We start from the raw sequence: 26,272 nt of genomic DNA, 5'->3' as shown, positions 1-26,272 counted from the left end.
ATTGTAAATAGTAACACTCTTGGAAAGATTATAGTCGACCATTTAGATCCGGCGCTTACGTTAGGTTGGATCAGTTGGAGGGACACACTGCAACGTAATGCCGTTGCCTGACAACGTAACAACCAATCACGTCAATGCACCCATGCGGCTGATCCGATCTGGCACCAGCGCGTTGTGTGCGTCTCACACACGCAAGGTAGCCTGCTAGCACACTGCTGCATAAACATCTGTTTGGCTCCTTGGATTTTTTATTTAATGACGTATGAAGGTTCCCAGACTGATAACTTCCAAAAGGTACTTTTTACAGCACCGAAGACGTTTTTCCCCCAATTGGGGAGTAAGTTTTGTCTTTTCAGGCTGCAATAACGTTAGCTAGCAGCTAATGCTAGTTGTTGCAAAGGTTCTTGTATGTAACGTTAACCACGATAACTTGAAGCCAAGTTTAAAATCCGAGTTACATTGTCTTCTACCTTTTGGTTTCTCCTGCTAGACAAATGTATTCATGTTTCAGCTCATCGTTTTTAGAAACACTGGTTATTAGCTTGTCTTTCTGATGCTACTGAACTGTCACCAGCTAGCTATAGCTGACTTGTTTTTTACATAAACAGTCTGGTAAAACTGTGTGTGATTTGTTGGCATTCCTCGTTCTGGGGCTGAAGAAACGGCCTTTTAGATTTAAACACATTGCCTTTATTTTTGCAGGCTCCCCTTTGTTTTCCATCTGAACTCTAATCACTGATCATAGGATCATGAAGGTGAACAAACCCACACAGGTCAAAAGTAAATCTCAGAAATGGAAGGATGTGAGGGGCAAAAGGTGCAGGCCTTCCACTAAGTCCTCTGATCTAGCTTCCAGTCCTGTCATGATCAGTATGATGAAGGAGCACCAGGTGTCTGTGAAGAAAAAACCCTCTGTTAAGAGGCTAAAAAACAAAGCAAAAGCTGTCTCTGAGCACAAGATAATTCCTCCAGAATCTGGATTTAAGAAATCATACTCTCAAGCTAACGGAAGCTCAGCGTTTACCCTTGACGATGAGACAGAGGATTTGAAGGACTGGAAGGAGTATTCACAGTCATTTCTTGGGAATGGACACGTTGAGAGTTCAGGTGATATAGAGGATGTCCAGCCTAGTAGACTGGAGGGAGAGGCTCTCCATCACTGTGCACAAAGAGATGATCGACAAAACCGTGCAGTACTGGTCATACAGAAAAATCAGGTATACTTCAGAGCATTTTTTTTCTTTAGTTGAATCAACAGATATAGCAGCAATAATTTCCATGTCTGAACGTTACTTTACGTTCTTGCAGACCCTGTGTTTCCGTGGGAAGTGCTTTTTGACCTGTCTGTATGGTCGTGTAGAAGTGATGGGATTCACCATTGAAGAGGGCCAGAAATCATACCCCCTCTTCTCCCCTGCGTCACACTGTCCACTCACCATTAGAGCATTGGAAACCTCTGATTATGTTCGAGATGACAGAGCAGAGGCTTCACACATTCTTCAAAAGTATCTTCAAGCAGGTAAGTAATGTTTGGGGACTCTAAACTGAGCTGAAATGACAACACTGAGATATGCCGTTTCTCCTTGAACTCTTTGAAATGTTCTTATTGCAGCATCACGGAAGAAGTTGCTGAAGAAGATCACGTCAAGATCATCTGTCATCCTACTGGAACCTCTGGAGACGCCTCTGACACGCTTTCTGTCAAGCTTCACAGATCTCAGTGAATTGTTCAGCCCTCCTGTGGTTAGATTTATTTTATTCATATAGTGGTAGAGTTTCAGCAGGTCACTCAGTGTTTGACCACATAATGCACTTAATAAGGTGGAGTGACTTTTGACATGTCCTAATTAAAGCTTTTCTTTCTGGTATGTTTGCAGAGTGAACTCCTGTCAGCTGTTCTCGACACTCCCCTCAACGGTTTGGGCATGATTCCTATGGCCAGCACCATTGAAGGCCTCAAAATGTCCAGGAGCTACAGAGATGCCCTCAACACTGTAGTCAGCGCATGCAGGGGTGAGCTCTCAAGTGGCTTTAACCTCTTCTTCATGAGGTCTATTTTTTCTGCCTCCTGTTTGAAATAATGTACTCCCCCCAAAAAATGAAGTATATCTTTGGGACCACAAGAACTGCATGTGTAATCTTAGTCTTTACAGAAAGCTGAGACATGCGAGATTACAAAAGAAGTGTCACAATCAAGACATGTGTTACTGTATCGCAGTAAACTCACCTGGAACACAGTAGAAATTTTATGAGTTATCTCCTTCTAATAAAAACCACATTGCTTTTAGTGACAACGAGAGGATAGCAGCCCAGTTTGTTTAGGCATTAGTAAAGTAATGTCTGAAGCGGAACTGCAATAAAGCAGAAGCTAAAACAGTGAAGCTGGGCAGTTTTACAGATGTTTTAATAGAGGTGTTATGCATGTAAATATCTTGGAAACCTATCAGCTTATTTTGTTTATTATAGTCCAGAGAATCCAGGTATAGCTGTCAAAATTCTCCTTAAAAACACCTTGAAGATCCAGAAAGAAGTAATCCCAAAATAGTTTGATAGTAAGAGTAAATATTTCAACAAAGGCAGAGTCATAGGAAAACACATTAGCAGAGTTTTTTTGTTGTTGTTTTGTTTCGTTTATTTTAGATGGAATAAAACTTTTGACCAGAAAACAGCAAAAGTAAGACATGATTTATGGCTTAGTTTTATTTTTGTGTGCTACTCTGGTTGCTAGCACCTGGAGTTTTTGCTCCTCGGTGACGAGTCAGACATCTTTGTAATCAGCAGAGTCTCTGATCTTATGTGACACCTTGTTTGTGTGGTTTGCTTGAAGTGGAGAAATTAGCTGGAGCTCTAAAGTAGACAGTGCTGTTTTCTTGTTTTTGTTACATTCCCATATAATTGCTTAAGGTTTTGAACTGTTTGGATGCCAATGCTTGGCAGAGTCTTTTATCTGAGTTTCTCTCTGTCATTTTGGTATTCTACATGTTAGGATTGCTGCTTCCTGGTTTGTGCAAAGATCTTCTTTACTGCATGTATCTCGTGTAACCACCTCTACGGGAGGTTAGCTGTACAATTGTACAAGACCGGACATTGGGACTCCTCTCTAACACTCTAACATAAGAAGACTGCAGCTGATGTTTACCTAGCAGCTACATGTGGATCACACACAGTTATCGGAATATACGTCTTGTTCTGTCATTTTAAAGATACTGTAATGAGTTGTTTATTCTGCACAGTTAAAAAAAAGTCTGTTAAACTATTAAAACACCTGAAAGTTCAGAAAAACACGTTGTGAGCCAGTAAATCTTGTTATAGTTGATGATTGTACGATTGTTGTGTTAACCCGAATGAAAACTGGTGGATGAAGCTAACAGAAATGCTAAATTTCCACTTTATGTTTCATCATTTCTTGAGCTATGTGACCGATTTATCCCCCTTCGGATGCCGTCCTCTTGTGTCCTGTCCTCATGTTATAGACATGCTGTATCAGTTAGGCAGTCATTTTGAATATATTTGCAACCATTATGCTATTAAAAAAAGAACCCAGAACATCAATTAAATCATTAATTTCAATAATTTGCTTAACCGTTAATGACCTAGAATTGCATCATTTCGATTGTTTTTCTACTTCATGTTTAGCGTGACTTTTTAAAGTAAAAAGAATTGTGTTAAATAATTAAGCTGCCTTTCAGCTTGTGATCAATGTTTTCATCAACTGCTGCTGTAAAAGCGCTAACACTCATAGGGACTAACGGACACATTGTCGGAGTTAAACACACACACCCCTCACTTTTACTGCTAACGCTGAAGTTCTCTGACATTTCATTCGTAGGAGACGTTGATGGTTGTGCTGTTATCCTCGTGTGTGGAACCAAGAATGTGGGCAAGTCGACATTTATCCGCATCCTCATTAATACCTTACTTAATCAGTAAGTTCTCAGAGATTCGCTATACTTTCATTTCTTCATATGAAATGTTTCCTTATAGTTTGTTTTTTTTAGAATTGTTCATCCTTAATGAGCTGAAGCTTAAATAGTTTTTTTTATTGCTTTACTTATTTATTGAACTCTTAATTTTGCTTTAATAACTAGAGTTTTGTTTTGTTGTGTCTCTAGTACAGCTAGAGTGGATTATTTGGAGGGGGACCTCGGGCAGACTGAATTCACTCCTGCCGGTTGCCTGTCTTTGTCAGCTGTCAGTGAACCACTTCTTGGTATGTTTTCTACTCTTTTTCTCTGATTGTGCCGCTTAAATCTGTTGTGTTTGCCTGTTTGTCTTTGTAGAGGTAAATGTATTAAATAAGCTTACATAAATATTTTTATAAAAAAAAGATGTATTAAGCATTGAGAAGTCTACAGCGTCATAGTTGGGATCTATAGTGTTAACGCGCTTGTTAGCTTAGCTTAGCTTCGACTGGACGTGCTGTCCAAAGTGAAAAAATGGCGCGCTGCACGGCGGCTGCTGCCTCAGTCTGCCTGATCCTGTTTGGACGGGTTTGTACTGTTGCAATGACAAAAAAATTTATTCAGAAATCTTCTTTTCAGCTTCCAAATTTTAGTCTGACGTGCAGCAAAGGACCACATGCCAGGATTCAACACTGGGCCAGTTTTGTTGAGAAGCTGTAGCCTCTGTTTACTGGGCTCCTGCTCTATCGGGTGAGCTTCAATCCGCCCCCCTGGACTGTGCTAGTTGCAAATGTTTAAAATGCTCCACTGGCCGTAAAGAAGAAACTGGGTTTTCCTGCTTAGGCTGCTGCCCCTGCAACCCGACCCTGGATAAACAGCAAGAAAATTGAATCGATTAGGATTCACTGATTCAATCACTTTTTTCTGATTTGTAAAATGACCAAAATGTCGACAGAAATGCGACGCCTGACCATCCCTTCACATCCTGCTGTAATGTTTGGATAAATATATTTTTGTACAGTCTAATTTAAACGATCGTGTCTTAGATTTTACGTAGTTTATTGGCGTCAAACAAAAACCAGGAGAGTTTCAATTTTCCACCTTCATATTGAGCTGACGGCGGTTTGAAAACACGACCGTTTGATCGTGCTGGCGCGATCATAAACTTGTTTGTTTTCTCCGTGTCCATCCTGAACCTTTCTGCTGACAGGTATTAGAAGACTTGCTGTCTTTTTTTTCAGGGCCTCCGTTCACACACCAGCACACACCAGAGCACATGATCTACTACGGTCAGTCGTCATGTGAGTCGGACTTAGACCGCTACCTGGAATCTCTGAAGTCCCTGTGGCGTCGACGCCCCCAGAGCAGCGAGACTCCCATCATTATCAACACCATGGGCTGGGTCAAAGGTCAGCTCAGCCTCCCGTCCGTGACCGAAACAGTACGGAAACTTCATAAACACTAAAATACATGTCTGTCTGCAGGATTTGGGTTCCAGCTGCTGGTGGACTTAATTCGCCTCCTGCCAGTCTCACATGTGGTCCAGCTGAGCCACAGCAACACCACACAGTGCCCCCCACTCACTCCAGAGTTCCTGATGACGGCACAAGGCTGCCATACGCACCCACCTGCACAGACCCCTCTGGACGAGTTCACAGAGAGTCACTGCCTCCCCAGAAACTACACTCACCTGACTGTACAGGCAGATTTTCAAGGTGTGGCGCGCCAAGGGACTTCGTAAGTGCACAACTAATTAACATTCAGGTTGTAATGATGTTGCTATTTAAACCCACCAGCTTCATGTTAAATTGATGTCTGGCAGGAAACACCAGCGCTCTAATGAGCACAGAGAGCTGTCGTTGCTGGCCTACCTGAGTCAGCTACAGTCTCCTGACTCTGGACCAGTCAGACCTCTGCACAGCCTCATCCCATACCAGGTACATGACAAACACCTGCATGCATTCACCTCATCTCTAAACAGTAACGGGAATACAAGCTGTAGCTCAAAGTTCAGCTCCTAACAATGTGTTGCAGAGATAGTGACTTTAGTTTTTACACTTGTCTGAACCTACAGGTGCCTAACACAGCGGTGGCATTGGGTGTGATCCATTGCGATGTGGTGCCCACTCATATGTTTTACGCTGCTAATGCCAGTCTGGTGGGTCTCTGCTGCCTGGCAGAGAAGGTAACGAGCAAAGGCGGCCCAGTCCTGCTGTCTCAGGCACCCATCTGCCCATGTGTGGGCTTTGGTATGTCACTATTGTTTTTTTTTTTGGCTTTTGTTTGTTTCTATCCATCTCTGGATGTATAATAATAATTATACAAACTATTTTTTAGCTTCTTTTATTTTATATTAAAGGCTTTTTTTAAACATATATAGGCAAAAACTCTGACACAAGCAAAACATAATTTAACTCAAAATCCAGAATCAATCCAGAAATCTCATCATGCACCCATGCATCTACAGTTATAAAAACATTTATACTTGGATGCTGTTTGATACTTAAAAATTAGTATCTAATTATAGTCATTTGCAGAAGTATCGATGCCAACGCGATGATCATTGTTTCCAACTTCCCTGCATTGCTGCAGGCAGACGGACACCCCGCTCCTCCTCTCCCTAGCAGCTGGACAGCGTTTGGCTGCTGCCTAAAATGAACCCAACTTTGTTTTTTATTGCTTTAAGACCATTTTAATAACAGTAGCAATTTAAATCCAAGTAAAACAAATCCATTACACTATCTACATTAGTCCATTTTATAATAACTACATTCATATAAGCCTATTTAAAAAAAATCTGTGTAGCTATGGAAACCTAGAGATTGCATTAAAATCTTCCCTTTGATTTAATCCCTCATCTTGAGCATGCACAGGGCAACATTAGAGAGGATAAACCTCCCTCTTTAACAGGAAGGAAAACCTTCAAGAGAACCAGGAAGGGAGGCTATTAGGCTGGACTGGTTGGGAGATGGAGAGGACAGGAAAGAGTGGTCTACCTACTGAGAAGGAAAACTGAATATTAAAGTTGAACTCCACACTATTTCTATTATCTTAAAAAAATAAAAAGTCATACCTGTTGATGTCCTGCAGGTGTTCTTCGAGGGATTGACATGGCACAAGGTCTGTACCTCCTGCTGACTCCCGTAGACCCCGCCATACTCCGGAGGGTCAACTGCCTCCTCTTGGGAGCAATTTCATTGCCTTCATGCATCCTCACAACACAGGTCAGATGCTTGTTTATACACAGTTGCATTCAAACTACCATTATTCAACCCTACGTCCATATCAGTCTTTATTTAGGCCTAAACAATGTTTTCTCTTTCAGCCTGGCTTTGAGGGAGAGATGCCTTATATCACCACAGACTACAGCTTCGATGTCACCGGCGCAGGAAAGCTGCGAGTCTTCAAGGGACTGACGAGGCCCAGTCAAACAGGAACGCAGTGACATTTCTACACCGCATCAGTTTATTGCCTTTTCCATTTGTTCGCTTGTCGTACAACAAACCAGTCGCACCAGCTTGTGAATGTGCAGAACTGGAGTTGATTTCGGTCTGCAGGGGTAGATGGACCTTTTTGACAAACTCAAGTGCTCTCGTGTCTTAACAACCTGCTACTGTACAAACATTTGGTGAAACTGGGAATTTTTCTGTATCCCACATGAATGAAATGAAATACCTTGTAGTTGAAGCTTGTTTAATGTCTCTTCCTTTTTTTTTTTTTTTACATTCCAAATTTAAAAACCTGCCTGATAATAAACAGAAAACAACTTTGGTTAACAGTTTGTGCTTTCTGCTTCTTTATTATTGATTGAAAAGTAATTTGTCAATTTTTGGTTGTGTTAAAGGATAGAAACGATTTCCACGTGGTTTACTTGTAAATCTAATAAAGAAGTAAAGACATTGCTTTGGCAAGTGGATTAAACCAAAATATCTTTCAGATTTTTTTTTAAAGAGCCACCGTAGTTACTAAACTTGAAGTTAATTCAAAACACTGTGTACCATTTTCTTATTCTGACCCGTGTGTGAAATATAAAGGATGAAAAATAAAAATTTTTTTGTTTACAGGTTGCAGCTTTTATTTTACTCCTCAAGGGGGCAGCAGACATTAATGAATTGATTGTTACCATACCACCTTTATTCATAAAGCACTTTAAAACGACCACAGCTGAACTAAGTGCTGCACACGAGTAAAATCAAAATACAAATTGAAAAAAAATAATTTCAGACATTAAAACAGCTAAAAACCAACACTAAAACCAAAACCATTAAACAAGATCAAATTAAAAAGTAAGTCTTGCTGAGGTTGAAAGCTAAAGAATAAAAATGTGTTTTGAGACGAGTTAATAGTGGACAGTGAAGGGGCTTCTCTAATGTGTAAAAGATTATTCCACAGTTATTGAGCAACAATGGAAAAGGTCCTGTCCTCTCTGAACTTCTTCCTGGGCCTCAGTACCTGCAGGAGCAGCTGGTCAGCTGACCCGAGGGACTGAGAAGGTGAGTAGGGGTGACGAAGCTCAGAGAGGTAAGGCAGGGCAAGATCATATAGACATTTAAAGACAAACATAAGTTTAACGTTAACCTGAAAATGCATAGGCAGGCAGTGGGGTGAAGCCAGGACAGGGGCGATATGTTCTAATTTATAGGTACCAGTTAAATGTCACGACGTGACAATAAAGACTGACTCACTCCAACATAAAATCAGTTACAGAAATCCAAGTATGTATCACGGTTTCGAAGTGCTGCCTGGAAAGAAATAATTTAACCTTCAACCAACCACCTTAAATGATAAAAAACAAGACTTAACAACAGCCCAGGTTTGGCGGTCCAATTTAAAATCACTTTTCAATTTAAAACCCAAATAAGTAATGGTCGGTTTAAAATATTATGTCAGGGGTCCCAAATCAACAGATGTGGATTTACAGTCGTCTTTTGGTCCAAACACTCACCTCAGGGTCAACCAAGCTTTAAATCCTCAAACAGAGGTCAAACAGAGAAACCATCCTTCCTCTTTAAATACAGTAAACCTGGCAGTCATCAGCATAGCAATGCAATGCAACTCTTTGCTTTCTAAAGATGGAACCCAGAGCCAATAAATACAATGAAAAATCAGTGGTCCTACAACTGAACCCTGTGGAATTCCACATGACAGAGGAGCACACAATGATTACAAGTCTAAAATACTGACAAAGGAGGGCTTATCCACCAGATAAGACTTGAACCAACTGTGTCACAAATAACCACAAGTTGATTCAAGCAGGATATTAAAATTTTGTGGTCCACTGTGTCAAAGGCAGCCGTTAGGTAAAGCAAACATAAAACAACATAGTCGCATGCCAAGAAGATATCATTAATAACCTTTAAGAATGCTGATTCTGTGCTATGGAGTATGGAGGGCCTTAAAACCTGATTTAAAATCTCCAGTATACCATTTTTATCCAAAAACTATTGTAATACAATCTTCTCCAAAAATTTTCTCTCTAAAAATTTTGTCTTTTTCTTTTTAAAAACATTTAAAAAACACAGAGGAGTCAAGACCAGGTTTTTTAAGTAAAGGTTGCACTGCTGCTATGATGGTGTTAGTGGCAAACTGAGACTTATTTCCATCTAGATTTGTATATTTGGATAGGCTGACTACCCCCTCTCTGCCCCCTCCACTCTAACTGTGCACCGTTCCCTGCTCTTTTATATTATTGAGGATGGGAGCCAACAAACACATCAGGTATATTTTGGCAGAGCCATTGTTTTGGCTTCGTCAGGTCATCTGGCTTCCCCAAAGACCTTTTACAAACCAAATCAAAATTCTTCTGTAAAGGTGCCATGAAAAAGTCAACATGAACCTAATAGACATAACTTGCATGTGTTGTATTCAAGCTCAGAATACATTTACCTTACTTTCCTTATTGCACAAGCATTTATTTCAATGATTATACCTGAAACTACAAGTCTACTGACTTAACCTCATTTTGCTAAAAAAAAAAAAAAAAAAGCAGCATTTTAGGATCATGATTGTGCAGATGTGTGGTAATCCAATGATTAATAGACATTATTCAACATATGTGATTTTAAAATTTCACGTAGGCTAAATACAAAAGTGAACAACAATTTTACCTATGTACACCCCTGGATAGGATTAAAGCGGGATAGAAATGTATTGATATTTTACTCTATTATCACTATCAGTCATGAAAATGAATTGGCATGATGGGTGATTATGACAAGAACTGTTAATTGCAGCTACCAACGTTTTTTTCCCTTTTCTTTATTACTGATATTGCTATTTTCCAGATAGTTTTGATTCAATTAAAGCTTTGAAAATTAACAAGAAAAGTATTAATTTCAATGGCCAAAAGGCAAACTTTAATTGTAAGAAATAAGCTTCTGACTTTTCATAATCCACCACCCTTATTATATTAATAATTATCTACTGCCTACACAGAAAACTGTACTGCATAATACAATAATGTGCCCATATTACATCCTGTTTTATATTCACATTATGATAAATGAAATAATCAATTGAATTAATAAAATTTAAAAAAGCAGAGTTATGGTCAAGGTCAGCTCTTTTGTATAAAGTTAATATAAAAATTATGTAGCAAGTTGTTTAATCACTGTATTGTATCCAGAAATCTATCCACTAAATCTATGGGCTGATTTTTGGATTAAAAATTAAACAATGAAAGTATTCCACCTTATTAGAAAATGTGTAGATTGAACAAAATCATTTATTTCTCTTAAAATATCTCAAAATAAAACCCATTTTGCATACTGGTCAAATTAGTCTACAAAAATGTAGCTGTCACCCACACCAACTTTATTACCTTTTCCTAAACTTAACCCCGTTAAAGCAATTTTTTTTTTAATGAAAGAAATACAAGATTAGCAATAAAATTGAAGGACTGCAGGTATCAGCTGGCAGGGGTCTTCACCAAGATCTTTAACCAGTCCCTGTTTGAGGCTAGGGTTCCCCTCTGTCTGAAGACCTCTGTAATAGTTCCAATCCCAAAGAAAAACCGACTAGTACTCTGCATGACTACCGTCCAGTAGCACTTACACCTATTGTTATGAAATGCTTTGAGAAGGTGGTCCGATCTCATATCATCTCAAAACTTCCATCCAGGTTTGGCCCTCACCAGTTTGTCTATAGAACAAATAGCTCCACAGAGGACGCCATAGTCACAGCTCTCCATGCTGCACTATCCCACCTGGAGCAGCAGAGGAGCTATGTGCGACTACTCTTTGTGGACTCTAGCTCAGCATTTAATACCATCCTTCCAAACATACTGGTGAATAAGTTGTCGGACCTGGGACTATCTTATTCTGTTTGCCAGTGGATTAAGGACTTTCTGTCAAACCGCCCCCAGAGGGTGAGAGCAGGCCCTCACATCTCGTCGGTTCTCAGGACTCAGGACTGTGTGCTAAGTCTCCTGTTCTACACTCTGTACACACATGTCTGTACTCCCACTCACTCCAGCAACAGTATAATAAAATTTGCAGATAACACAACTGTGGTGGGGCTCATCTCTGGGGAGGATGAGTCTGCATATCAAGAAAAGATGATAGGGTTAGACCAAGACAAAATAGCTGATTATAGACTCCAGGTGATTAAAATGTGCATCCAGCCCTTGGTTATTGATGGGGTCTGTGTAGAGAGGGTTTCAGACTTCCGATTTCTTGGTATAAGTTTAGAGGATCACCTGACCTGGAGCATCAACACCACTACCATCATCAAGAAGGCACAGCAGATTGTATTTCCTGAGATTACTGAGGAAAAATCACCTTAATTAAGATTTGCTGGTGTCCTTTTTAAATATCCTCTTGGACCCACCGCATCCAGGACATTCGATTTTAGAACTGCTGCCTTCGGGCAGATGGTTGAGGTCATTAAAAGCATGGACTAGCAGGCTGAAGAAAAGCTTTTATGCCAGAGCAATAAATGTACTTAAGAGGCACTGGTCACTGTACATACTGTAGGTTGTTAATGTTTTGTGTGTGATGTTTTTATCTGTTTTTATTCTTGTTTTTATTTATTTTTCTTATCTTTTCACTTTATTTTTTATTTATGCATATTCAGCACCTTCAAGGACTGACATTTTTTTATTTCGTTGTACCAGTACAATGACAATAAAGACATTGAACTGAATTGAATTAAATTGAATTGAATGTGCATCAGTCATTTTCAGTGGAGATAACCTTTTTTCTTAAAATCTGGCCTTTTGCATTTCCAAAAATCTCTTTTAGTTGTACTCACAGCTGAAAGTAGCTTTAAGCTAGCTATTTAGCTATGGGCTGAACACAACACACAAGAACAAACCAAGCAGTCTTTTATCTACAATATGCTAGCAGTAGGAGTATTTATGTAATTATCATTTGGGAAATTTGTTGTTTTTTTATCAGTAAAAAAAGCAGATGCAAAACTATAGAAAGAGGTATGCTAACTGCAGAGTTAAACTCACTTTAGCTGAGCTTTAGCTAGCTTACGCTAGCAAGTCCATACATGTGTTCATCGTTTTCTCAATGAAAATGAGAAGCAATGACAAAATATTTTAAGACACTAATGTTAAAGGTTAAACTATAAATTTAACATTTTCTCTTCCCCAAATTTACAAAAAGTGTAACACTGTATAAATAACTTGTACAATTTCTTAGAAATTAGTGTTTTTTATTGCCATCACAACAACACAATAGTTCATATAAATGCCAATGCTTTCTGAAACTCTTCACACAGGAGTAGTCACACTAGTAGTCACACTATTCAACACTTTCAGATTATCTTCTTGATTGAAGGTGTTATGCTGCTTGATGTAAACTTTTCAGTGGAACAATCACATTTCCCTATGCTGTCTATTTTGACAAGGTTGGATGGTGTTAACAAAGCATTATACTCCCACCACCATGCTTGAGTAAAGGGGCGATTTCTTTTACCATATGCCCAAATGATTGTCCTTTCATTTTATTTGACCAGACTTCTTTCTCCTATGTTCAAGTGAGCTCTTGTGGCCTGTTTGACTTTATACCTGTGCATTGCAGTGTCCAAAGGCATGTTGTATGATTGCTCTGCCACTGATAATTTTTGAGTTCTTCTTGACTAGCCTTCCTGCTAAAACACTGGTTACTTAGGTTTCCTGTACTATTTGAAATTTATTACAGAAGGGAAGTTGTAGTCATTGAGCTATGTGTTGCACTGTAGTTTCTTGAGCTTAAAAACACATAGATAAATCTTCATAACACTTCCTGCAGTTGGGAGAAGCCACAGTATAAAACCGGATGTCCTCTCTAAGCTCTTAGATTTAAGCAAGATCTTGCAACTGATTAGAAAACTACTCAGTTAAATGTTTTCAATTTATAGTTGAGGATGCTAAAACCTGAACCTTTTTTAGATGTCACTGAAGCTTACTGTGAACTCTTAAAGAGCAGACTATGATTTAAGGCATGACAATAGAAAGAAAAGCAATAACATTTCAATTGTGTTACCACAACAGAATGCTTTACAAGCACTTTTCCCATGCTTTTTCCAGCTATAGAAGAAGAAACCAACATGAGATAAATTTTCTAAAGATGGAAATCATTATCAATTTTTGGTTTAGGCTTTTTTAACCAATGGGATGAGAAAAATCTAAGAAGTTAAAAAACAGAATTAACTCAGACTGACTGAAAAGTCACCACCATAAAAAAGTTACACCTTAATATTTCTTTGGAGCACCTTTAGCTTAGATTATCATCTGGTGTTACATTCTTTTTTTTATTTTTTATTTGTTTTACCAAGATCTAGCATTGATGGTGGGAGAGTCTGATCACTGTGCAAAGCTTTCTCCAACACATCCCAAAGATTCTCAATGGGGTTCAGGTCTGGATTCTGTAGTGGCCAATACATATCTGAAAATAATGTCTCCTGTTTCTTGAACCAAATAACAAGTTACTCATTGCATCAGCTGGGGTTAAATATCTTCTTGCCAGCTGAAAAATAACCACCCATGCAGTAATTATCCAATAGGAGGCTCATACCTATTTGCTTACTTAAATCCAGGTGGTGACTTTGTTGTTTTGGACCAGGCAGTGTATTTAAAAATTCTGAATCAGTATCTGAGGTACTATCTCAGAATTGACATTGTTTTAAAATTCCGTATTAATTGCTCTAAAAAAATTTAAATCTCAAAATCCTGAGCTACAGTCTCATAAACCTGACTTAGTATTTAAAACTTCTGGGACATTATCTTAGAATTTCAAGATAGATAAGATACTAAAATCTCAACGTTCTTTATTATTTCATTTTTTTTATATTCTAAATATCTCAAAATTATCTATCTATCTATCTATCTATCTATCTATCTATCTATCTATCTATCTATCTATCTATCTATCTATCTATCTATCTATCTATCTATCTATCTATCTATCTATCTATCTAGTTCTGCACTAAATCAGGGTGTGTTGAATGAAATGTCTGATTATATCTGAATGTCAGGTGGATAAAATCCCAGAAAACCTGAATGGATCTCTGCTTCATGTGTGCATGTTGGTCTCTCTGGCGCCTCTAGCAGCAACGTAGCGCCACTTGAGAGAAATTGCGCTAAGTCTTTGTGGAGATTGAATGAATGGAGGAGGACCGACGGTGGCTGAGAGAAAGCCGTGAGACCAGGCGCCGGAAAACACGCATTCAGCTATAGCGACACGTTTAAAGTTATTTAAAAAAGGGGGGAAATCAACAGAGCTGCGACTTTAAATGCCCCGAAGAAGATTCGTCCTAGTAATCTCATTCCCGCACCGACCAAGCTTCACCAGCAGAGGATTTTTTCTTCTGTGGACGTCGAGAAGATTTCCTTCTGCACGCGTGCACGCAGCAACAGGTCATTTACCGCTAAGCTGTGCATCCAACCTGCAGCTGCACCCCACAGTGCTCTTTAGATCCGTGGTAACTTTTCGTCAAGGGATGCGTTTTTGCCACTCTTTGCAGTGCGTTCAATGTAATACAAGCTGCAGCATTGTGCTCGTCGCCGACCTGATCATACAGCTCGAGCGCACTGCTCTTTAGTTTCATACTGGGAGCCACGAGGAAAACAATGAAAAATGGCATAGTGGATGGTGCTTTGTAGACATTCGTGGCTGATCTCATACGACAGATAGACCTGCGAGGACCTGGTGTTTGTGCAGCGGGTGCTTGGTTGGTTCTTTTCTTCCTTTATTTTTTCTTTTTCCAACAAGGATCGCTTGCGTAGATGGTGCCAAACAAGTGGACCATGAGTTCAGTTCTACACAAGTCGCCTCCAAGGAGCTGGCTCGGGCTCAGATTACGACTGAGTGAGTAAAACATTAATGAAGTCATCTATTAGGCACCTTTTCCCTCCCATGTTTCTGCATGTTATGTGTTGGCTAAAAATAAATCACCTGCACCTTATTCCATGAGAAACACCTAATGGAACTCACTTTGTAGTGTGAACTGTCTTGTAAGAAATCTGATGGGAAAAGGGGGACAGAGCAGCTCTCGTGACTTTGATCCTGAGGCACCAGTTCTTTTTGTCAGGCTTTCCTCCAGGCATCAAAGTTAATGGCTGGATTTGGCAAGTGACCTGAGCAATTATCCCAGTTGGAGGAAAGGGGTATTTTGGTCAGAGAGGACAGAACACTCTGATCTGGAGCTCTCCACTTGATAAAGGATGTTGGAACACTCATAAGATGGATATTCCCACTTGTAAATCTCCAGCTAACACTGTTATATGCACTCCTCTCATATTTTCCGTCTAGACTTCTCTAGCAGTATGATTGCATCTGTTTTTTTTTACATTGGGTTAATCTGCTGCAGTGTTTTGTGTGTCCTCAGGTAGCCAGATTCAAGGTTAAAGTCATGTAAGAACAAACAAAATTTATAAATTCAAGCCCCCTCCCCCATTTATTTTGTGACTAATGTTTTTTATGTTTATGATGTATGCAGTGCTGACAGTTCCTGGGTTCATGCAGTAAGTAAAGTAAGCGTGCAGTTAAAGTTTAGCAACCTTAATTGGTTGAGTTTGGAACCCCTCTGTGTTCCAGGCCACTGGAGTCTTAAGCTCGTCTTAAACACACAGGTCTAATCTGGGACCAGATGTCTTGTCTGGTCTCTGCTCAGCACTGAAAAACAAAAACACACAGTAGAAGTTTCAGCTCTGTCCTCGATGATTCACTTTATATCCATTTTTAATGTCATAAGATACTTAAAAGAGACCATTAAGTGATGCCTTGGCTACAAAATGAGGCTACAATTCACACAAATTTACCAAAACTGGACAATAGAAGATTGGAAAAAGGAATTTGGTGGAAACATCATGAAAACATGGATCCATCCTGCCTTTGATCAACATTTCAGGCTGCTGCTGGTGTAATGGTCTTGGGGATATTTTCTTGGCCCACTTGGGGCCCCTTAGTACCAACGTGGCCTAGTTTAACCAGCACAGCCTACCTGAGTATTGTTGCTGACCATGTCCATCCCTTTATGACCACAGTGTAGCATCTTCTGATGCTACTTCCAGCAGGATAATGCACCATGTCACAAAGCTCAGATCATCTCCACCTGCTTTCTTGAACATGACGATGAGTTCACTGGACTCCAACGGCCTCCACAGCCACCAGATCTCAGTCCAGCAGAGCAGCTTTGGGATGTAGTGGAACGGGAAAATGGCTTAAAATGCATTTTTTGTGTGTTGTTTTATATTAAAAAGATGAATTCATCAGTCAAACTTGCTGATTAATGTTCTTTATGGCTTTGTATCTATCACTCTAAGTACTTAAGTGGCTTCTTTTGCTCTTATCTCCTGATCTTTAGCAGATTTTTTTACCTTGTCCTCACTGACTTGCAGTTACACAAATATTGTCACTCAACCGTCTCTAGACGAGGTCCTATGTCTTCTAAGCTGCAGCTGACAGTGCAGTGGAGGCTTTAGTGCTTTTGATCATATCACATGACTGTCTTGCTTAGAAAATACTTAATGTAAATAAGGCACAGACGTGCTTCTCACGTTTTGATCTGTGATGAAATGTAGTCTCATATTTACGTTAACTTCTTAACAGAGTTTAGTTTGTTAAAGCTACACAGTTTTACGGGACATATGGAGGAGCATTCAGTCTCGCTGCTGCAGCTTTGGTGTAATTTGGGTGCATGTTCCATGCATGCTTTTGTTTGTGAGCGCGCCTGCATGTTAGTGATTTTGGCCTGGCACATGGCTTGTTACAGTTTAAGCTTCCTTGTTTGGACTGTCTTTTCCATTGTTCCACCATGTTTTCCTTTTCTGTTTTCCCCTCTTTTGCATTTCTTCCTTTTCCTGATGGTCCTAGGTCACAGTTTGCCCTGCTTTTTTGTTTGTCAGTCATCTCCTTCTGATTAAGAATAATTATCCCTCCCCTGCCTTTCATGCCACGAACACAGATGGGTGTAGTTGCATTGTTGACTGAACTTGTGGTCATTAGACTCCCAGCAGAACTGCAGGTTTGCCTTTTCTTGTACTGTCAGCTCTGCACTGCTGAGGTCTGTTTTCCCCTCTGATTTGATGTGAAATGTCCTGCAGACTATAATGAAAAACGGATCAAGCACTGATGCAGTGATCCTCTTTATTGTGTCTGACAGAAAACACATTTCCTTCCTTGCAACTCACCATTTCCGTTCCTACATGTGCATTTTAGCATAGCAAGGAGCCCATAAAGTTCCTCAACATGCATTATACTTATAGCCATCTTTCTAAGATGTATGCATTTTGCACCAGGAAATTAAGAAATGTTATTGGAAGATTCTGTCATATTGTCTTTCTTTTCAGGGAGCTTCCTCATACAAACTCTTTTTTTTTCTTCCTTTGCTAAAAAGTAGCTGAAGTCTCATCGTTTCCATGTTAACTTGCGGTCCTTTAGTCACATGATCCTCTGATAGCTGCTCATCCTTTAACAGCATTTATCAGCTAGCCATATGTGCAGCTCCTATGAACTTAGAGAGCTTGTTGAGCAAGAACATTAGAAAAATATGACGACAACAACTTTCCTGAACCTTTTTATAAATTTCTTTGATGTGCAATTTGAAGAGCTGATGAAAATGCTTTAAGTAAATCGATAATGACTAACCCTGATAAACACATTACATATTTGGTCAGATGAATAATCTGCTGTCTTCTAGAAAATAAACATGACCAGTAATTACTGACATGAAAGAATAAACACAACATATACCAGTTGAAAGGAATTCCTGAATACCCGTCTCCATTTTTCTCTTGTATGACCAAGGCCTCCAGTTTTGTTTGTGCCTTCTTCCCTCAATTTCTGCAGATAAAAATGAAGGACACATGCTATGAGGGAATTTTTCAACCATCCCTGGTTGTGTGGAAACATGACTATAGATTCAAATTAGGAGTTTAGATTGGTTACAATATGGACTTTAAAATGCCAATTGCTTAGCAACTCCCAGGGCTCTCTGAGGGACTGGGGACCCGCATGAAGGACAACATGCATTTGGGGACTATTAAGTCTTTTCTGAGGCTCAGTTCTTAATCCAGATGGGAAAAATGATGTAATGGCCAGCTGCAGGTGGTAGACGAGTCAAAATCACGTTACAACCCCTCTGACGCATTTAGGCTTGACGAACTAAGGCTTCACTGTCCGTCTATGTCTCCTTGTTTTGTTTGGGTTTTTAAGAGGCAAATGTTAAGAGCTGTTTTTTGTGTGCAGGATTTTTCACTAATGTTTACTACTTCACTTTGTTTCCATTTGTAGTCGTAAGCTTTGATGTTGCGCTAATGTCCAACGTATCACTGTGTCGTCTACAGATGGTTCTCCTCGTTCGCTCTGGTGCAAACCAAACAAGCAAAGGTGCTTGAAAGCCGGGGGTCTTGGCTCACTTGCAAATAAACCATGTTGCTGTTAGCTTGCAGCGTGAGGGCGCATTCACACCAGGATAATCTAGCCTCAACAAATTGTGCTTAATTTTGAGATAAAGGTGCTTTGTTGAAACATAAACGCCTTTCTGCTCTGTCTGCAAATGACAGCGTTTTTATTGTTTTGTCTTTTTCTTTATAATTCTCAAACTTTGCGTTTAAAGGGCTGACAGGTTTTTCTAATTCTTCCATCTCGCTCTGATCACATTCAGACACTGTGTGAGCGCTATGACTTCATCTTGTTTTCTTGGCGTTGGGCATGCGGCGATTTGGTGCATTACTGCCACGTACTGGTGGCAGTGACACAACATGCAATTAGGTGCGAGGGGGAGGGGGTATCCGTATCGGTTATCGGCCAAATGAGTTGTAAAATATCGGCATATCGGATATCAGCCAAAAATCTAATATCGTTCATTCCTTCTTTCCTGTACTTTTTTTTTACAAGCCCTCTGATTGACCAGCATGGCTTCAGGGCCCGAACTAGAGCACCACCTGGTTTGGTGCATTTTCATGTAGACAAAGAAATTTGTGGGGAATGTAGAAAGTATATGAAAAATAACCACATTAATGTGTAAAAAACCTGAAAGCGGCTTTTTGTAAGGGAGCATAACCCAGCTTAAAGAGCCCTCGAATGAAAGTGTCTTTCTTTAGCTACTAAGTTGTGATTATCAGGTAGTTGTTGTCTTATTTGGGCCTTTTTGGATGTTGTTTACAGAGTACAGTCTGTTATTTGAAGCTTCAGTTTTAGAGGAAAAACCCAAGAATACAACCAAATAATGAGCTGGAAATTACTGAGACGTCTTGAGCCGACCTATTATTTAATAAATAGATAAATTCCGATGTATACTAGGAAGGAAAATGAAAGAGGCATGTCTCAGCAATAAAAACTAAATGTGAAGGTAAACAAGCTCTGCTCACTAAGCACAGGTGAATCTAACATTATGCAGGCAGAACAGGTGTTGTGGACCCCCACACGTGACTGCAGAGTCGGCTGGTTTACAGTCGAAGATGAAGTCATTCTCATACATGTGCTACAGGCATATTTTTCCCTCACGCAGCTTTTCCAAACATCCTGCTCTCTTACAAAGAACCTGCTAGAAGTTTTGGCTGGTGGTGAACAGAAGCTAACACTGTTCTCTTACTCTTCTTACCCTTATTCACAATACTTTGGTTTGTTGTTCTCATTTGATGGCACGTTTCTTTTACAGCAGTAACATGTTTCTTGGCCTCAAATGTCAGATATTGATCTACGTTTGTTGCCCTGAAGGGTATTCTGTCCTGCTGCGCTGTTTTACATCAACGTTACGGGAGCAAACAGCCGGGCTCTGGTTTTCATTTTTACTCAGTTTGCATCTGAAATCAAATTAACCCATTCGGCCTTTTTCTTTTAATAGATGCTCGTAGGCCAGTGTTGTTGTTTCAAAACTCATGAACGGCATCAGTTGGCTCGCTTCTAAAATTAAAAAAAGAAAAAAAAAAAGTCTTCTATGCTGTGGGAGCTTCATCATGTTGCAGAAAACAGACCAACTTGAGCTGCTTCTCTTTAAACTGTGGAGCAGATAATTAAAGGGCTACTTGAAGGTCACACACACACACACACGCACACACACACACACACACACACCTTCTTTAACCAGAAACATAACTGCAAATATTTATCTCTGAACGTGTCCTTCCACACTCCACCCTGGCTAAATGAGTGTTTATGCATATTGCAGCCTTGCACATGACAATAACTGTACTTTTAGGGAATAAGTGTTTTTGATTCCAGTTGACTCTGTTATTGGCTTCTTAACGGTAGCCCCCTCTGCAATTTCAGCCAGATTGTTTCAGTTATGGGATTATTTATATCAACAAGTTGAAGAGTGGTTGTTTGTGCCTCCGAGGTTCTGTTTCAGGGACCGACTCCTGAATTATGCTTCACAGAGATTTACTTTATGGGTCCGCTGACTCGGACTAGGATGACGGATGCGTTAGCATTTTGGCTCATATCAAGTGTAATGTATCAAACCCTGTTGGATTTCGAAGATTTAGCTAGGATGGAAATATTTGAACAACCATTTGATGAGTTGATGTGAAATTCTGTGCAGATGTTTATGGTTTCCAGAGGAAAGATGAGTGTGAAAGGTCAGACTGAGATAGAAAATCAAAGCAAATACAAACACATGAATGTTGTCCTTAGATATAAGTTATAACTCCACCGGTTTTTCATTTAGCACTTTTAATGTCAAAATGTTGTTTTTTGTTATTTTTATAAAGATTTGTAAAATCATAACTGTTGACTAATAAAAATGAGTCATAATGAGCTCAAATGAGACGGTGAACTTGAAGTAGTGTGGTGTTTCTCTTCTTCACGTTCTTGTGAAAATTATTTCCAGATGCTAGGTTCGATGGTGTATTGTAAACCATGCTGGTGTTGGTTGTATTTGTTTTTACCCCTCTGGCAACAGTGGCGGGTTCGAACATGACTTTAACCATGTGATCTGAGCTGACCATCATGTGATACACCTTCTAAATCACCAACTCCAGATCACTTGGGCCAGTGTCCTGCAGGTTTTAGATGTTTCCCTGCTGCAACACACCCGACTCAAATCAACGGGTCATTTAGAGGATGGTGCAAAACTTGACAACAAGCTGTTTGATCCATTTCACTTTAATCAGGTGTGTTGAAGCAGGGAAACATCTAAAAACCTGCAGGACACTGGCCCAGGAGGTCAGGAGTTGGTGATCCCTGGTCTGAATGATGCAGGGACTCACCTCTGGCTTGGACAGTAATGTCGCAGTTCAGCTCCAATGATGAAGAAATCTTACGTGAAGAAGTCAACCCACTTTTGTGTGTGTGGCCAAGTCAACAAGTACCTTTGCAATGATTGATTGGCTTTACACTCACAGGTAATTACTAAGGGTTTAACAATACATCGATTCAAGGATCAACAAGCCAACAGCATTAATCCAAACTGAATATATCAATAAAACATTGAAACAATAATCATTTGTGAGATGAGTTTAAGGAAGAACATGTGGAATTTTTTCCTTTTTCTTTGTTCCAACAACTGTAATGTCTTAATTTGAGGGATATCCAAAGACGCAGTGTATAAGTATGATGTCAGACTGTCCTACTTTGCTCTGTTTTTGTTAAAAGAACAACTCCTGGCTCCTGAATCGAATAACAATCGTGGCAGAATTTGTGATCAAACTTGTGATTTACATCCTTGGTAATTGAATCCTACTTTGACTGCTTTACACGTCCATTATAGATGAATCTGTTTATACTTTCATAGTTTATTAAGTTTGATGTAAAAAGCCTCATTAATCAGTCTCAGGAGCTTAATCAGATAAATGCAGTTTTAGAAAGTTGGTAACAGATAAGCAGCAGATTTAACTCAAGAGGACGACACCGGGCGTTTGATCCCATATTAAAAAGACGACATAAATGCACATTAAAAAGAAGACTATTTAAATAATGAACTTATTATTCTCTATATTGACAGACACTGCCTTGTTGGAAAATTCACATGTAGTGTCTTAGACTGCTCCCAGTTTGCTGGTGAGGGGTTAATTTCGGTCTGTTTGATGGGCCACCTTGCTAAATATAACCTCCAACCTCCTCCACATGGGCACGCACACGCCTTCAACTGCACTCGCTCTGTCAACACTCCACTTCACTCACTTCTTCCCACAGCATACACTCTCCAAGAGGCTCACTTACAGTCTTGTCCTATTGCACCCGCTTTACACACTTAATACTTTAGCAAGTGCAATTCTGTTGCGAGGCCAGGTCACCGAGCTTCGGCACATTTGGAGGTTTAGCCTGACGTTTCAGTCTCTGAAATACATGAAAGTCAACCGAGTTAAGATAATTATTTTCAGATATATACAGTAAGTTTTGTTTACTTAATTATCTATACTGTGGTAAAGGAATGGTGTGGCGTTGGAAAATATTTTGATGAAAGCTTTATGATAAGATGGACACCTCAGGAAAGGTGGGGGCAATTCTTTAAAAATTGTTTGTTTGTCTGCTTTCCCACTCACCTTATAAATATATCTGGCCTAAAAAAACATAAAAAAACCCTTTGCCCTCTTTATTTATGAAGATTTTTAGAATTGTCAAGCCTTACTTTTAGAATTTTTATCATCAGGTGTGCAGAAACTTTCAAACCTTTAATGTTGTATATATCTTATAATTAATACAAACAGTTTCTGAGACCTTTTGCATCACTTTATGGTAAGAATTTGGCTCAAAATCCTGTTGAACATAATCTGATACTTACCTTCTGCCCCCTGGTGGATACAATAATATTACAATAATGCACTACTATACTTTTGACATATCTCATGGTAATAAATGCTAAATATACAAAAAATATTAAAAATTTTTTGTAATTTGTTAAAGGCCCAAATAAAGACTTCAGATTAAGGAAATGAAATCTACAATCTAGTCCTCCGAGCCGGACAAACTTTGAAACGTAGAAGAAGAAACATAACAACAACCGGCAAAAAACGAAAAAGAAGAAACAGCAACAATCGGAAAACACACACAGCATGGAAGAGGAAATATAGGACGAGGGAATGATGGTGGTCTTGGAACTATTGTTAACAGAAAAGGCCAGAACTGAAAAAAATAAAAGACTGGAGACGGCGTAAACACAGGCTTTATTTACTTCCTTGTTCCCCAGCCAGCCCGCTCTCTGATTGGCTACATTCCGTACCACGTCACCATCCACGCAGTCACAATGCACGAGTTGTTTGGGTTCCTCAGAAATCGGCTCTGAAATATTGAACATGTTCAATATTCCCAATTGTCGGCTACGACCTGTTTCAGAGCGGATTATCGGGACAAATCGGCTCTTAACACACCACAGACCAAATGATAATTGGACAGGGAAATCTCACGATAATCGGGCGTTTGCTGTCTGAGGTCGGGAAGAGGCAAAATCAGGACAAAAACAACCCAAAAATCCTTGTGTGTGTAACAGGCCTTAAATGGAAGGAAATAATCAAGTGCACCTGCTCATAGTTTTTGGTGCTAAACCTGGATCTTGGCTGTTTTTTTTTTTTTTTTTTGTTTGTTTTTTTTTGTGGCTTGCTAACCATCTCCTGGCTGTTGCTTCATATTTATCAGGCAAACTTTAAGCCTAATGTCAGTCAGTGTTAAACTATTTCTCTCAATGTTCTGGATGATAAAATCAAGACCTTTTTATGCCAAAAGCCGCCAACACTTCTGGCAGAAAACTTGGGATTTGGGATTGTGTTGTTTAGGGATGCATACTTTTTTAAGGTGAGGTTTGGTAGAAAATGGTTGATTCTATTTAATTTAAAGAAAAAATATTGACAAAACCTTCAGAGAATAAAAAGAATTTATGGTTTTTACCAGACTGCGTTTTGTTGCTTTCATTATCCTGCAGTTGATAAGAGAAGCTGTGTTTCCCATACATACATGCCTACGGAGGCAGAATGTCCACCCACTATAAAAAAATATCTCGTTTGCAAGCAGTTACACTTGCCAGATGAGTATTTATGAAAGAGAATATTTGGATGGAATAAAAAGTCAAAGCATTTAATCTTTGATTAATGTACCCACTTTTTTAAACCTCCGGTTTCTCCATTATTACTCATGGAAAATATGATGCCATGACTAGTTAATGCAGGAAAATGACCCACTCCAGGGTCATTAATTCTCTGTTCAAAAGTGGCACTAAGGTTTAGACTTCACTGACAATTCTTTAACAAGCCACAGTGATCTGAAGGCCTTACAAAATCCAGGATTCAGCAAAGTTGCGCCTTCAAAATGGTGTTAGAGAGGAACTGGTTTTAGTGGGCAAGCATCCAGTGAAAGATCAGCTTCAGCAGGAAGATTGTCATTCCCACTCCTTGTAGTGAAAAGGTTTGGAAAATGGAAGCATTGGTAGTAGTAGTCGACATCCTGTGCGTCAGACTACAACTTCACAAGTGCATGGAGATCTATAAATGCTGAAGGTTGTGTAATGGTCACAGGAAGAGTAGATTCCCCTGCATCCTGGTCTTTATTTGACTTTTGACTGGACCAAGAACACTGACAGAAAGTGTAGCCTATGTCTACACAGAGCTGCCAGAGTCTCTCACTGTGGAAAGAACATGAGTTTTCATTATACTGAGTCCATTTCCAAATGAACTCAGATTGTTTTTAGTCTAAATGTCCTCAGTGTGAGATCAGACCAAAGTACATTTTAATGTAAGTACTAGTGACACAATGGAAAAGCTATTTTCTGGTCTTGATATGTCCAACAAAAGACTCTTTTTAACTTTTTTTATTAAAAGCTGATCTGGTGGATGACGATGAAAGCGAGGCTGTCTAATACCTCCGCGGCGTCTTGCTTTGTTTCTGTAGTAGGTGGAAATTGGCCCTTTTGTTTGCAGCCCAGTTCTCATGCGGCGCGACTGTTCTGTTCATTAAAAGGGAAGCTGCATGCTCAAAGCTGCTTCAGATTATTACCATATGTCTGCAAAGCCCAGAGCTGAGCAGCAAACCGGCTCCCATCCTACCCTCTAATTTCTTATCCCAAAATTGGACATGTGGGTCTCTATGTGTGACAACGTCCCTCCCTTCCCCCGGCCAGCGCAGTACATTCTCACAGTATTTCTTCTCCCATTTTAGATGCATAATAGCAGTGCATGAACATTTAAGCAGCAGTGGGGAAAATATTATGCCTTGACTTGTAGTATCTTAACTGCATGTTGTTTTAACCCTTCATTGTTTTTTCCAAAGGCATTAGTGAAGAGAATTGCATTGTTTCAGATAAGCATTTTGAAACAAGCCGTCTCTTTTGCTCATTCTGATAACCAAGAGGCACATTGTACCTCCACAGAAATAACTGAGCTCATTCGGCTCAAAAGTGGCGCATTCATAAAAAAGGAATAAATCTGTCAGGACTCATAAAGGGCGCGGGCACTAATCAATGCAGAAAAATGTCAGCCTTTTATAAAACATAAAGAAAGTCCACTCTGGATGTAGGAGGAGGCTTAAAAGAGATCTTTGTGTCATCTAGTCCAGAAACCATTGGCCTAGATTGCCCATCCCAGCATGCATCTCACCTCTGTATGAATACAACATTTGTGTGATGGAGTGGGCAGAAACCCCCCTCTTGTCTCCAGGAGATCCTACACATGAGCAGCTTGCCTCACACACAAGTGCTGTGCAGTTTGAGGAACTTTACCATGAATAAAGTCAAGGCTCAGGGAAGGCAGTGGCAAAGGAAATGTCGCTTACTCCTGGAGATAAGATTGCAACACCTTTTAGCAGTTGGACGTCTGTAATTTTAGTCGAGAATAGGCCGGTTAAATGGATTAGAAGAGGGCAGCAGTTGGTGCTTGACAGCTCCTGGTGGGTGGCTTTCAGTGGATGATTAGCGGAGAACCTAAAAGTCTAGAGGATCAACAGGAAGAGGCCCTGGGACAGAAGGTTCTGAGACACGTATTAGTCTTTGCTTTGTGGGTGGCAGTGGTACAA

The 26,272-nt window shown here is 39.7% G+C and overlaps 2 protein-coding genes across 2 annotated transcripts in view; both read left to right on the top strand.

Moving 5' to 3' along the window:
• Positions 1-152: 152 nt before the first annotated feature.
• On the top strand, positions 153-7,838 carry nol9 (nucleolar protein 9). The gene is made up of 13 exons (XM_042003219.1): positions 153-294; positions 703-1,217; positions 1,309-1,519; positions 1,613-1,743; positions 1,878-2,013; positions 3,830-3,926; positions 4,113-4,210; positions 5,144-5,311; positions 5,387-5,639; positions 5,725-5,839; positions 5,977-6,151; positions 6,993-7,126; positions 7,228-7,838. Exons 2-13 carry the CDS (start codon positions 750-752, stop codon positions 7,345-7,347), a joined length of 2,106 nt encoding a protein of 701 aa, XP_041859153.1. The 5' UTR covers positions 153-294; positions 703-749; the 3' UTR covers positions 7,348-7,838.
• Positions 7,839-14,445: 6,607 nt separating this feature from the next.
• Positions 14,446-26,272, top strand: part of plekhg5b (pleckstrin homology domain containing, family G (with RhoGef domain) member 5b) — a 70,053-nt gene continuing 58,226 nt past the window's right edge. Inside the window, 1 exon segment of the mRNA XM_042003218.1 lies at positions 14,446-15,199. Coding sequence (XP_041859152.1) covers positions 15,118-15,199 — 82 coding nt within the window. The 5' untranslated portion in view covers positions 14,446-15,117.

The sequence above is a fragment of the Melanotaenia boesemani genome, chromosome 13, assembly GCF_017639745.1.
Source record: "Melanotaenia boesemani isolate fMelBoe1 chromosome 13, fMelBoe1.pri, whole genome shotgun sequence".
NCBI lineage: Eukaryota > Metazoa > Chordata > Actinopteri > Atheriniformes > Melanotaeniidae > Melanotaenia > Melanotaenia boesemani.
The sequence above is the reverse complement of the archived record's forward strand: the minus strand, read 5'-3'. Positions and strand labels throughout refer to the sequence as shown.